This window comes from Ixodes scapularis, unplaced genomic scaffold (genome assembly GCF_016920785.2).
Source record: "Ixodes scapularis isolate PalLabHiFi unplaced genomic scaffold, ASM1692078v2 PGA_scaffold5__190_contigs__length_132052651, whole genome shotgun sequence".
Lineage (NCBI taxonomy): Eukaryota > Metazoa > Arthropoda > Arachnida > Ixodida > Ixodidae > Ixodes > Ixodes scapularis.
In genome coordinates, this window is record NW_024609880.1 from 71,227,659 (window position 1) to 71,240,901 (window position 13,243).

Genomic DNA, 13,243 nt, shown 5'->3' on the forward strand with positions numbered 1-13,243 from the left:
GTCCGCGCAGGTCTCTAAGCTGCAAACGGAACTGGCGTTACAGACAGATGTGACGTTTCTGATAAAGCGTTGCATTTGCTGTTTCATCCAAAACTAAACATTCCTCGCTAAAAAAAAAAAAAAAAAAGAAAAAGCTTGTTTTGTTTTTTACATAAAAAAGTTGCCCTTGCTGGGTTTAAGAAGAGCGGTTGCCTCCCCCCCTCCCCAAAATCAGCCCCTGGTTCTGCAGCGCGAGCTTTCGATCATTACCCCGATTCGATACGCCGGGAGCCTCATTCCAAAGGCGTGTCCATTGCAGCCCAGCCGCCCAGCCGCCCAGCTGCGAAAAGTTCCTATCAGTTCCTTCAGAGCGATACCGGTCTGAAGGAACTGATAGCCTTGAAGCAGCAAAGATACGCGCCGCCGCTCCTGTCACAAAGACTTGCATGGTTCGTCCTGTCGATCGCGCGTTTGTTTCGCGACTCCTGCCAAACCGAATGTCGCGCTGATTGATGTGCAGTTAAACACGCCGCCCGCGTAGCATGGAACTACCTACGGAAGGTGCGACTGCCTACCAGGTGGTCCTGACTGGATTCGGAGGTTTCGACAAGTTGGCGGTTAGCGAAAGAGCGGTCGCTGCCCACGACGACGAGCTCGGAGATTCCGACGTGCGGGTGCGGGTCAGAGCGTGCGGGATGAATTTCGCCGACAACTACGTGCGCCAAGGAATCTACGTCACTGGGAACCTACGGCCACCGCTGGTGATGGGCATGGAGGCAGCGGGAGACGTTGTCCAGGTTGGCAGCGACGTCCGAAGAATCAAGGTTAGTTCCAGGCTAGAGGGTTGATTCGGCCAAGATCGCAGTTACATTGTATACCGCGCGACACAGGTCGCTCCAAAATGACACGGGCACTTTGAAAGGCGACAGCATTTACATTGTAACGAGTATCCTTTGTAGAAATCTTGTAACAAAAAAAAAAAAAAGAAAAAAAAAAGTGGAAATATTTTTGATGCCTGGCTTCGGCAGCAACTAAACTGAATTCGCAGAAGGGTCAGCAACAACAACCAAAATACCCTTTTGCTACCCCCCCACCCCCTTAAAAAAAAAAAAAAAAAAAAAAAAAAAACCCGAGGAAAAATTTAAAAGGCGTTAGAAGCGTGGAATACGATCAAATTGTACTAAAGCCACTAAATAAGGCATGCGCCTCAGAGTAATGATATTCCATTCATCTACGTACGCGTTCATTGCTTCTAGTTATCTTAGGCCTTTATCTCAAATCGCGGGAAACGGCGTTCCGTCCTCCAGAATTGTTAAAACAAAACCTTGACAGAGCAAAGCTCTATCGCTTGGGCTCTTTGACGGCGTGTCTAAAGACCACGCGACACCGAAGAGACAGAGAGGATAGCGCAGTTGCTCGCCTGCCCTCGCCCTCTCGCCGTCGCCTCTGTCTTCTGCTAGAACCGGTTGCACCTAGAGTTACCGGCATTCCTTTCGGCGCCGCAGACGGCGCTGTACGCTTACCAAAATTAACTGAACGAGTAATTAAATGGTGGGGCCAGAGTATCGCCTTCCTTTTCCTTTCGCCACCAACTTCCCACTGGCGGAGAAATTGTTACATGCGCCACGTTTTACTTTTTTTCTTCTTTTTTTCGCATGCGGGGAATTTATTTTACGGAGCCACAGGTTTGGGGCGGGACATATGTTTCGCTTTGCACTTGTGACATGTAGATCTTACACCGAAGTATGACAAACTGCTTCTTGAATCCTAGAACGTTGTGTGTGCCACCTAGCTGCCTTAAAGGGGTACCAAAGTGCTTTTTGAGATCCTCGCTTTATTTCATAGCTCAATCTACGTGCTCTAATCCCCGTAAAAAACCGAAATTACATTCATGCGCGGCCAATTTGCGTATTAAAAAAAAAGTTATAAAAGTTCCTGACGCTTACAGTCGGCGCAGAACGACAGATGGCGCTATCGAACCTTGCTGAATATGGTCGAACGACGGACTGCGCCTGTGAGCCCCTCGCGAGTGATGGGTTCCCGCGTGGACAAGCGGGACTGGTCGGCCGCTCATCCACGCGGGAATCCATTGCTCGTGAGTGGCTGACAGGCACTGCCCGTCGCCCGGCGATATTCAGCAAGGTTTGGTAGCACCATTTGTCGTTGTGCTTCGACGGTAAGCGTCAGAAACTTTGATCACTGTTTTTGCACGCAGATCAGCTTCGCATGAATGTAATTTCGAATTTTTAGGGTGATTAGAGCTCGAAGACTGAGCTATGACAATAAAACGAGGATCGAAATAAAACACTTTAGTAACCCTTAAAGCTGGTTCAGACACACGAGTTCAATGACGGTTAAGAGCTGAGCGTGTTGGTACATACTTGTAAATAGATCAGCTTGAACTTTATAACTTTTTTTCGTGTTCAAGTATCATTCTGAAGTTCAGGCTTATCTATTTACACGAGTTTAATTTTGTTGTGTGTATGCTTATACGTACAACCTTGAAGTTAGTCTGCCTCAATGAGCGACTTGTCTCTCAGCTCTAGATGAGGAATGTAGCCAGAGCAGTACAACCGCTGTAGCCTGGGGTCCTTAACGTGCACAGTGCAGTAGTGAGACACGACCGCGCGCCGGTACGATGCTCATCCAGATCGAAACGGGCAGGGGTAGGGACTCTCTCTATACCCTACACTATACTAGACCTGATTAAACGCAAACTGTTTTTTAAATGTTACCATAAAGAACATTTAGTTTTATTTTATATAGTTATCAAATTAAGAACGAATGCCCATCTCATCAGAAATATTTGAACTTGTACAGTTATTTTATTAAATTCTTGTTTATTATAATTGAAATACAGAAACACCTTTATGTCAGGTTACACCTTGGTTATCGTCGGGCTTGTGGAGCCTGTGAATCTCAACTATTTTTTCAACTTGTTTATTTTATGGGCAACCTTTGTTTTGAGGTCTTGTCTCATTGTCTTTCCGTTATCGGACTTGGGAAGAGATTTCATAAAGAAGACACCTCCATACAGCTGCTTGAACTCTGCTGCTTGACCTTTAAAACAGAAACCAAGGTAAAATAAAGACGCATAATGGTCTAATCAATCTCCCGCAAGCTCACCACTCTATTCATGTAACAATATTTTGTGCAGAAAAAAAAAAAAGCAGAAAGCCGTTTACGTTTTGTGCTCATGTAGTTCTGAGAATTAGAGAAAAAGCAAGGCACAAAGCAAGGACATCTGCTCCTGTCATGCCATGTGCATTGTTGGGAGTAATTTAACTACTGTAATATCCCGAGGAATAGCTTAACTAAAATCAAGAGCAAATCGGGTGAAAATAAGGAGTGGGCTAACCTTCTTGCACAATGAAAAAAGTTGAACAAACAACAACACTATTTTCAGATTTAACAGTGTAGCAAAGATGGGAATATTACAAAAAGCAAAGCAAAGTTGACAGTATTTTGATTAGACAGTGAAACAATGATGACAGTAATGTTCGCTTATCCCGCCATAGCTAACTAGCCGCATTTACGCCGGGGCCATCATTGATCCGAACACTACGATTACCAGGAGTGGGCTATTTTTCGATGTTTAAAAGAAAATAGATATTCAAGCTCAAAATAAGGGTGGGACATTTCTTGGGACATAACGGTAGTGTTTTTCTTTATTACCACTTTCAAATAGATGTGCCCCGCTAGATAATAGCCGGCTCTTATATGTAAACCTTTTCGAAGACTCATATTCGCGTCACCAAATTTTTAATTGAATGCTTCGAAATCTTCAGATTAAAAAAAAAAAAAAGCCCTATCAACCAAAACGGATTATCCTAATATGTAGTGTTTTTTAATCGTGATAAAAACGAAACAGTGTATTTTCTCCGGTCACAAAAGCTTCACATAGATTTAAAATATGTTCATAACAAGGCCAAACAAATAATTTGCTCGAAAAATTCTTCTCTAATATGATTATTCGCATTTTGGAGAAGCTTTTATTTTTACTTCAAATATTTTTTTGAATATGTTGTAATTTTTGTAGAATTTCGTGCAAACGGCGAAGATTATAATTTCTAGATATTGTTATCCATAAATAATTGGAGCTCATAGGCCGCTTTCTGCCAAACCAACGTTTTATATTATACTTAAAATTTGAGCTTTGAAATGCGCAAGTTAGACATGCTCATAACACACCAAAAGACAAAATTGGTATCGGGAACTTGATATATACCAGCAATGAGTTCCTTCAGTTCAGTCGCCAGACTCTCGAGGTTCTTGTCGACGCCGTCTTTGACAACGACACAGGCTGTTGGAGCCTCACCATACTTCGGGCTCGGGACACCCACGACAGCGGCCTCCGCGACAGCCTCGTGGGTGATCAAAATTTCTTCCAGCTCAGTAGGGGTGACCACGTTATCCATGCATTTTATCATCTGTTTCAATCTCTCAATAATATGGAGCCGTCCTTCATTGTCGTAGTAGCCTAAATCTCCTGAAAAGCAACATAAATATTGTCAAATGTTAACGCTCCTTGTTCAGTGCGCTTGCAGTAAAATAAACAGGCGTGTTTTTATTTAGCTACGCGATTTTTGTTTACTTTTTGAGCATTTCAAATAAAGCTTTATTATTCAATATTCAACTCGAACTTAAATTTTTGGCCACCATTCGGCAGTACGAATTCGATTCGAGCTGAAATTTCACTATTCGCGCAACTCAAATATTTCTTTAATTTAAATGCCCTTTAAAACAACTTCTGATAGATTGGTTTTACGCCACACTGAGCTTGAAGCAATGCCTCACGAGGGGAGTCGTCACCTTTGAACTAATATTGGTGTGGCGAAAGCGGCGACTTGCGGCAGGTGTTGTGTATGGTTAGCTGCCTCGTGAGGGGTGTGAAACCAAGCCATGAAAGATGATTACTCGCGTAAATAAGCATCTCTTTTGTAATGATCCTAATTACATCGAACGTATGAACTTTAGAAAATGCACTATGACTATCGGTCATATACATTACAACACGAAAGCAAGAGAACACTACATGACGTATGCGTCATGTGGTGTTCTCTTGTTTCTCTTGTCAAGCACGGCGGATGGGTGTCTAGATGCGCTACGCTGCACGCTTCTGTGCGCACACCTAGCACACAGCGATGGCAACCGTAGTAGGATCGTAGTGAACCTTTGAGCATCATGTGAAAACTCCAGATATTAATAATTCAATATTTCCTTCCATATTTTGTCAACAGCATTGGTTGGACACCAAACCACAGTGCTTTGAGGCTCAACGGACACACTATGAGCAGGGTAGCATAAAAAAAGTGCATCATAATACGCCAGACCGATGACTATTTAGGCGCAATTGAAGTATTTGTGTCTGATCGAGAACGTAATCTTATAATCTGGAATAAGAACAAAAAAAGAAAAATGCACGAAAATGAGATGAGTGTTGCACCTGTGCGCAACCATCCATCGCTGCTCAAAACTTCAGCAGTAGCTTCGGGATGTCCCAGGTAGCCCTTCATGATTCCTCGGGCGTGAACCGCAATCTCGCCATTCTGGTACGGTTCGAGAGAGTCTCCGCTGGTTATGTCTATAACCTGGGCATCATATTAGTTCATCAATTCCTTTCTTCTTTTTAGAATTATATATACTAGAAGCAGTGGCGTACCAACTTGTTTTTGAGTGGGGGGGGGGGGGCAAACCAGACCCCCCCCCCCCGCCCCCCCCCCCCCCCCCGCACACACAGGGCCGGGGGGCGGTGCCCTTGATATCCCATGGACGCCACCGGCCAGTGTTTGCCCTGCCCAGTGGCGGCTGTTTCAGGGGGGCGGGCAAAACACATGCCTTGCCCCCCCCCCCCCACTCGGAGAACTGGAGGGGCAAGCGCCCCCCTTGCCCCTCCCCCTCCCTCCCGGTTGGTGCGCCCATGACTAGAAGAGACAGCTACGTTACCGTTTACGGAAATAGCCAAGTACTTGTAAAAAAACGCAGTTAAATAATTGTCCGATTGTAAGCGTACACCTAGCTAGATCAATAAAAACTATTTTCTTAGCATTGAAAGTTGTAGACAAGGGGGAAGTAATGTTAAAGTAAATTGAGGTAACTCAATGTCAAGGGCACATCTTTAGACAAGAGGAAACAAGATAAAACATACGAAGCATATAGAATGTAAGTACCCTTTGGGGATTGGTTCCGTAAAAATAGTATACTTCCGAGTCGCGCGTGAGTTGTGTTCTCTCGTATGTGCATTGGTGACAAGTTGACGTCGTTCTGTGGCACTTTGTGTATGTTTTCGGTTTGTGCTTTGTTATTATCCCGTTTAAGTCAAGGGAATGGCCCATCGAACTCCGAAGTCCGGTCTGTGATAACATTTTTGGAAACGACAAATGTCTAGGTCACGCAGAGCCTGAAAATGCATCGACAATTTTGCGAAATATATATAGACTAAACTCAATGAGCAAAATGATGAAGCATAAATAGATTCGAATGCTTAAAGCAAAGTCAGAAAGTGCTCATGACGCATTGTAATGCTGTAGGCCGTCTCTGGGCACACAATCCGCCTTAAACAAAGTGAATGAAAACATCCCCGATGTGATGCTTAACAACATCTGATTTTGCAAAACATGACCTAACCTTTTAAATCGTTTCTTCACAAAACATTCAAAAACGCTTCAGTAGTACAAATTGTTTTCAAGATTCTGGCTGAGATCTCACGCAGCAGATTTTTATGAGAAGGGTACCAAAACACTTGTTTTGGTACTCTTCTCACTATGGCTTTGTCACGAATGACAATTGATGAGGCGATGACAACTGAAGAAACTAAACGTTTAACAGGGCGAACTTGTGCCCGAAACAAAAAGGAAACAGAAGATAACAATAGAGCTTCGAGGGCGTCGATGGTGGCGTAACAGCAGAAACGAAGGCGGGGGCAAGACTGACTTCGCTCGCCATGTGGAGTGCCTTATGTACCCTCCTGTTTCCTGTTTACTTGTCAGAGAACATACATGTACGTTCCTTTTTACTCTCTCTGTCTAAATACTTGCACCCACACTGAGGCTTTGCCTGACTGGTTGGAGCGTGATGATATTTCGCCAGCTATAGTCGGCGGAATCTATCATGCAGCCTTGAAACGCTTCAAATTTGCATATATATATACATTTTCTAATGCGTATTATCCTTTCACCGCGAGCTTTGGAATACTTATGATAATGTTTTACTCGACAATTTCTTGTGAAGGTTACGTTTATTTGAATTTGCCAGTAGTGCAAAACTTTTGATTCGGACCAACATCATTCCAGGGATACCAGACAGATGGCGTCAGTGTGCCAGTGTTTTCTCTAGTCGCAGGCGGTTACAAGTGATCACAGCCAAAACCACCTATAGTCCGTTGCAACCTAAGAACGAAGGGTGAGGGTAAGACGGGTCGGGGAGGAGGAAGCAGACGGAACGTTAAAGAGAGAAGGAGGTTTCCTCTTCTCTTCTCCAGCGTTCCGTCCGCTTCCTCCTCCCCGGCCCGTCTTACCCTCGCCCTTCGTTCTTAGGTTGCAACGGACTATAGACCGTTTTACTGAAAGAGGGCGAGAGAGAAAAGGGGAAAGGGCTACCGGCGCTTTCCCCCTTTCTGATTGTGTAGAAAGAGTGAAAGTCCCGGATGAGAGGCTTGGCCGGTGTTGGGTGTCTGCTGTGCCCCAACTTCGTTCGCGCTTTCTTTTCTGTTTTGAACTCGCAAACTTAATTAGAGTAACGGACTTCGATGGCAACAGTTCCCCGGTCATCGGGACACCATTTCTCGGTCATAGGGTGCACGAATAACGACAGAAAGCGTCGAATACTGTCCGAGGACCTATGTAGCTTGCAATGAATCCGGCAAGGCGAGAGCGGCTGCAATGTCTTTCAGCTCCATCGCTTTCCACATGACCCCGGTCTTGGCGGCAGTGGGTTGCGTTCGTAAACCGAAAAGACATTTCCTCAACACCATCTTCTCGACTGTGCTCGGAACAGCTTGTGAATGGAGCGCGCACCGAACGCTGTACCGCCGGTGAACATGGGGTACGCTCGCAAGGTGCGTGCCAGTTTTCTCGTGATAATTGCTGTTTCAGCTTGCAAAATCTTGTAACTGAATTTATCTTAATATTGATAATTTGCAGTGGTGACTGACTCGATTTCATCATTTACAACACTTAGTTGAAGGCTTATTTCCGCCGCCGGGTGAGGCTAGAAATTGTTGAAAAGGTAGTTCTATCGGTTTTCCTGAATAGTCATCCCCTGTGCGATACCAGAGAGCCGGCAAAAGCGCTTTTTTTTGGAGTGCCGCTTGTGGTTTTTTTGGGGTTGTTTCCGTTGATTGGGCGCTTTGAAGCGCTGGATAGTCGCTCCAGGGTACGACTCGTGTCTTGCGATCTGCGTCTTCGAGCCCAGCGTGTACGTTTCTTTGTTCAAGTCATGGCATCCGCCAGTGCGGCAATGGGGGGAACAGCGGCAGCGAACGTGTCAGTGATAGAAATTGGAGGTTAGTGCTCAAAATATCGCATCAAATAGTAAAACAATTCGTGGCTGCTTTGACGCTTTCTGAGGTTCGATATGAGCACATCTAGAACGACTTCGTCGTTCATCCGCAAGGAGATATAAGAACACGGACACGCAAGATAAAAGCAGCGCAGCAAAACGATATGTAGCAGCTCCGGGTTTTTACAGAAGTTATTGAGGTTCCTGTTTCGTGTATCGCTTGTTCATTACTAAAACGGCTGCGTTGAAATGGGCTTATTGCAAGCAAAAATTTATGAATGGTTCATCATTTCCAGTCACACGGAAAGCGGTGGAGCTTCAAAACATTTCAGTCGCACGTGCCTTGCCGAATTCCATGCAAGCTACGAGGTGCTTGGGCGGTATTCGACGCTTTTTGTCGTTATTCGTGCACCCTATGACCGAGCAATGGTGTCCCGATGACCGGGGGACTGTTGCCATCGAAGCCCGTGGCTCTAATTAAGTTTGCGAGTCTAAAAGAGAAAAGAAAGCGCGAACGAAGTTGGGGCACAGCAGACACCCAACACCGGCCAAGCCTCTCATCCGGGACTTTTTCTCTTTCTACACAATCAGAAAGGGGGAAAGCGCCGGTAGCCCTTTCCCCTTTTCTCTCTCGCTCTCAAAATGGCGCTACCCACGATAAAACGGTCTATAGAAGACAGAAGGGTTTGGATTTGGGCTAGTTGGTTGAACATGTTTAGGGGTTAAAAGCGCTAAAAACGACGGACGAGTAGGAGAGACTCTCCTCTGTGCTCTGTGGTGTGTGTCTCTCCTACTCGTCCGTCGTTTTTAGCGCTTTTAACCCCTAAACATATAGAAGACAAGTCCTGCGGATGACGTCATCGTTCGTGGATCCCCGATCCGCCTCAGGCGGGAAACAGGCGGAGGCTCGGCGAGAGTGACCGCAAAGCAATAGGCGCGGCCGTCGTGGCGTCGCCGTTTAACCGGCATCTCACGAGCGCGACGCTACTAAACAAAATACCACTTAGAAAAGCTAAAATAATCAAACATTTACATTTCAACATGTAACAACTAGTAGCACAAATGCTTTCAAATAAGATATTTCGGAAATTAATTGGGATTCACTATTTTGTATAGAAGACGTCGAGTAAGCTGATAATGTGTTTCTTAGTGAATTTACCGCAGTTTACATGCGCCATTTTTCTTATAAAACTGTGAAAGTGTAAACAAAGATCAGTAGGCCATGAATCACCCCCGAACCTTTGTAAAAAGATTAACATACAAATTAAATGGGAATCATTTAACAAAGCTACTGCGTAATGCAAAATTACTTTAATATGCCAACGTTTTCTGAACACAATCTAGACGTACAAATGTTATTTGAAAAAAAAAAAAAAACGTAAACTTTGTTTGAAATCTTTGTTCAAATCGACAGCCAGTCGAAAAAATTATTCACGAAGGACTGTCTTTGGCTGGTCGCTGCCTTGCAAATACTTTCAGTGACTACTTTAGCGAACTTAGGCAGTGACAGCAGTTAAAATGATACATCTTGCAATTACTTAGGATATAAAAATAACCATTCCATTTTTTTTTAACTCATCACAAATTCTGAGGTATTTTAAAAATTTTATAAAACAACAACAACAGCAGAAGTAGCTCTGACTGTGATGATTTGCCAATTTGACCGATTAAGTGCGTACTTGACATAATAACCCCGTGTGTTGGAGAAAGAAGAGAAAGAAGAAGCACTCGGGACACGGGACGATGAGTCCCGCTCGAGCCCCTTTATTGGTCTGCCCTCATCTTCCCGTGTCCCGAGCGCTTCTTGTTTCTCCAACACTCTGTCTAGGTCACATTTTCAATTTTCTTTAGCAACTGGTGCGTTCTCCGAAAAGATGCAAAAGGCAAAAGTAAGAACTCTGCATAAGAAATGAGATACAAATGTTCTAAGTACCCATCAACTCCTTCCTATCCAGCCGTTATTCTGAAAAGGCACGAAAAAAAAAAAAAAAGAAAAACAGACTCGTTTTGGAAAATATTCCACCAAACACAACTTCCTGACCTGTGCACAGTTTGGTTTTAGGGAAAAACCGGTCGAATGAATTAACACTGCTAGAAAAAAAAGAAAAGAAACATCTTGAGGAAAATAGGTTGGTTCTGATTGTTTTTATTGATTTCATAAAAGTCTTCCACTTTATTAATCATAACTTGTAACTTTTTATACACAGATATTCGGTATTCGTGGTTTACCCCTGCAGCTCTTTAAGTCCTACTAGCAACATCGCAGTCAATATATTTCTATTAGCCAATATTATTTCAATATTAAGCTCATTCACTCAGGCGTCCCACAGGGAAACATCCTTGGGCCGTAACTTTTTAACATCCACATCAATGACATTGTAAATATAAGTCCTGCAACATTTATCATATATCCTGGCGACAGCAGCATATTCTTTCCTCCAACTAATTGGGATGAACTTGTTAACAACACAAATATTACATTGACCAAACTTTCTGTTTTTGCAAAGGATATCAACATATGATAAAACAAAAGTCACAATTTTGGTGCAAAAAATTAAGTGCTTTTCTTTAACCAGAAACATCATACTTGACTCCACCACAATAGAAATCGTTAGTTACTTTTCAAAATCTCGGTACTATTTTTTCTGAGCGATTGCTGTGGGACAGCCACAATAACCACTTACAAATCTGTCTAGTGTTATAGGACTGACATCCGGCAAACGAGACGCACTCTCATTTAATATAATACTGTTAATCTATAATTTATTATCTCCATCTCATTTAAACTACTGTAATCTCGTCTGCGTAACACCACAGTTACGAACCTGCAAAAAAGTATTTTGCAGCGAAAAAAAAAATAGTCAGAATAATATTTAACGTATCTTTCGATTCCTACAGGTATAGTTTGTTTAATGATCTTAAAATACTAAAAAGACTAAAGAGGTAACCTTTATGAATATAGATTGCGTGTGGACGTAAATGTTAAAAAACCTAGACAGTCTAGATTTCTATCGAACCTTGCGCAGCTGACACCTAACGAGCACATCTACTTAACTCGAAATGTGAAATATTGGAGGGTGTAGGACGAATTATGGTACGCAAATGCTACATTATATCGTGCCTAAAATGTTAAATTTTTATGACAGAATAATATTTGTATATATTATATCTTCAAAAAGGACTTACGTTCTTTTAATTTGTGCTAGTGTTTTTTTTATAATGCAACTTCTTCCTTAAAATGTTGTGTTTGATAAGGTAATTGCCTTTTGTGTGCGTGTTTTTTTTCTCTCTTTTGTGTTGCCGTAATGCCATTGTATAAGGCTAAGGGATGGTCAAGCCTCCACTGAGGCTTTTTCCTTTTGTGCTCTACCGTATTTCGTAGAAATGGACTTGTTATTAAAATTATGCCATGTTGCATTGAAATACTTTCTAGGATTGAAACACTCTATTGTTTTTTAATGTTTACTCTAATTTTGTGCTCACTGAATATCTTTACCCAATCCTCTTCGAAAACTAAGGTAAAGTACCCTAAAATAATATTGAAAATAGTTTTAACGTTATTTTTATTTGTATATATACATGCATGTATCGTGAGGCATATATCGGGACATCTGGTTTGCCGGTATTGCTATATTAAATCAAACATGTAATCTCCTAAATGCATCGCAATGCACCATTCCCGAATTGTCACATGCATAAGCACATACGAAGTTTGATTAGGTATTTCTGCGAAAGCATAAACACATGAACAGAATCTTAGGGCACAAACGAGCTGGTGACGATCGAACTTGATGAACTAAAACCCCTATACTAGGAAGAAAGACGACGATGAAAGAGAAAATATGCTGTTCAAGATAAAAAAAAAAAAATTCTTTGGGGGAACAAATTACCTGCCTTTTCTGACGTCAAGGGTTTTAAAAACATACTAACGAGCAAGATAATTAACTAAAATGTACTAATTAAGTTTCTAATTATTGTAAATAAAGATATGGGTCCACTGAGAAACTTGCTAAGCATCAGCAAAAAACCAATAAATGAACTCTTTTGTGGAAGATATCAGGCAGAAGCAGCATTTTACGGCGTTCTAAAAAGAAAAAAAAACCGCTCAGTTTGTACGCATGCTTTTAGGTTTAGTTTCCTTATCGGAGCGCATATTTGCGCCCATGGTCCTGCTCCCCGTTGGTCGTGGCGCGAGCCGCCGCCTCGCCTAGGGAAGTATGGCGCACGTGGGTCGCGTGTCTCGTTCATTGGGGAGCGGGACCGCGGACGCAGAGATGCGCTCCAAAGAGAAACCGAAACCTAGAAACGCGTCCGAATTATGCGTTTTTACGGAACACCTTAAAATGTTGCCCCTCCCCTATATCTTTCCAGAAAGACTTGATTTAGTGTTTTTCGATGATGCTTAGTAACTTTCTCGGTGGAACTATTTGTTTTTCTTCAAAAATTAAAACATAAATTAGTACATTTTAGTTGATTATCTTGATAATTAGTATAGTTGTGCAATCTTTGAAGTCCACCATGGACTGGTAGTTATCCCGCAAGGAGTTACTTCTTATTTTGAACAGCATATTTTTAGGGATTTTTGAAAGCTTTGGAAAAACAGAACTTACTATTTATCTCAGCCGTCATATATCAATGGAACAAATCGTTGCTGCTTCTAAATCAGTTCCTTGCCACTCTATTGCAATACATAATAAACGAAACACTACACGGTTAGGGCAGATTTGAAAACTGGGCAGACAGAGAAAACGTTTAAAATTTGATA

The 13,243-nt window shown here is 42.6% G+C and overlaps 1 protein-coding gene across 2 annotated transcripts in view; it reads left to right on the plus strand.

Annotated features, from left to right (window-relative positions):
• Window positions 1-413: 413 nt before the first annotated feature.
• The window catches only part of LOC8043024 (synaptic vesicle membrane protein VAT-1 homolog), a 76,732-nt gene continuing 63,902 nt past the window's right edge, over window positions 414-13,243 (plus strand). For both annotated transcript variants that reach the window (XM_040215782.3, XM_029983388.4), the window contains exon 1: window positions 414-803. In XM_040215782.3, coding sequence (XP_040071716.1) covers window positions 522-803 — 282 coding nt within the window. In that variant the 5' untranslated portion in view covers window positions 414-521. The remainder of the gene's footprint in view (window positions 804-13,243) is intronic.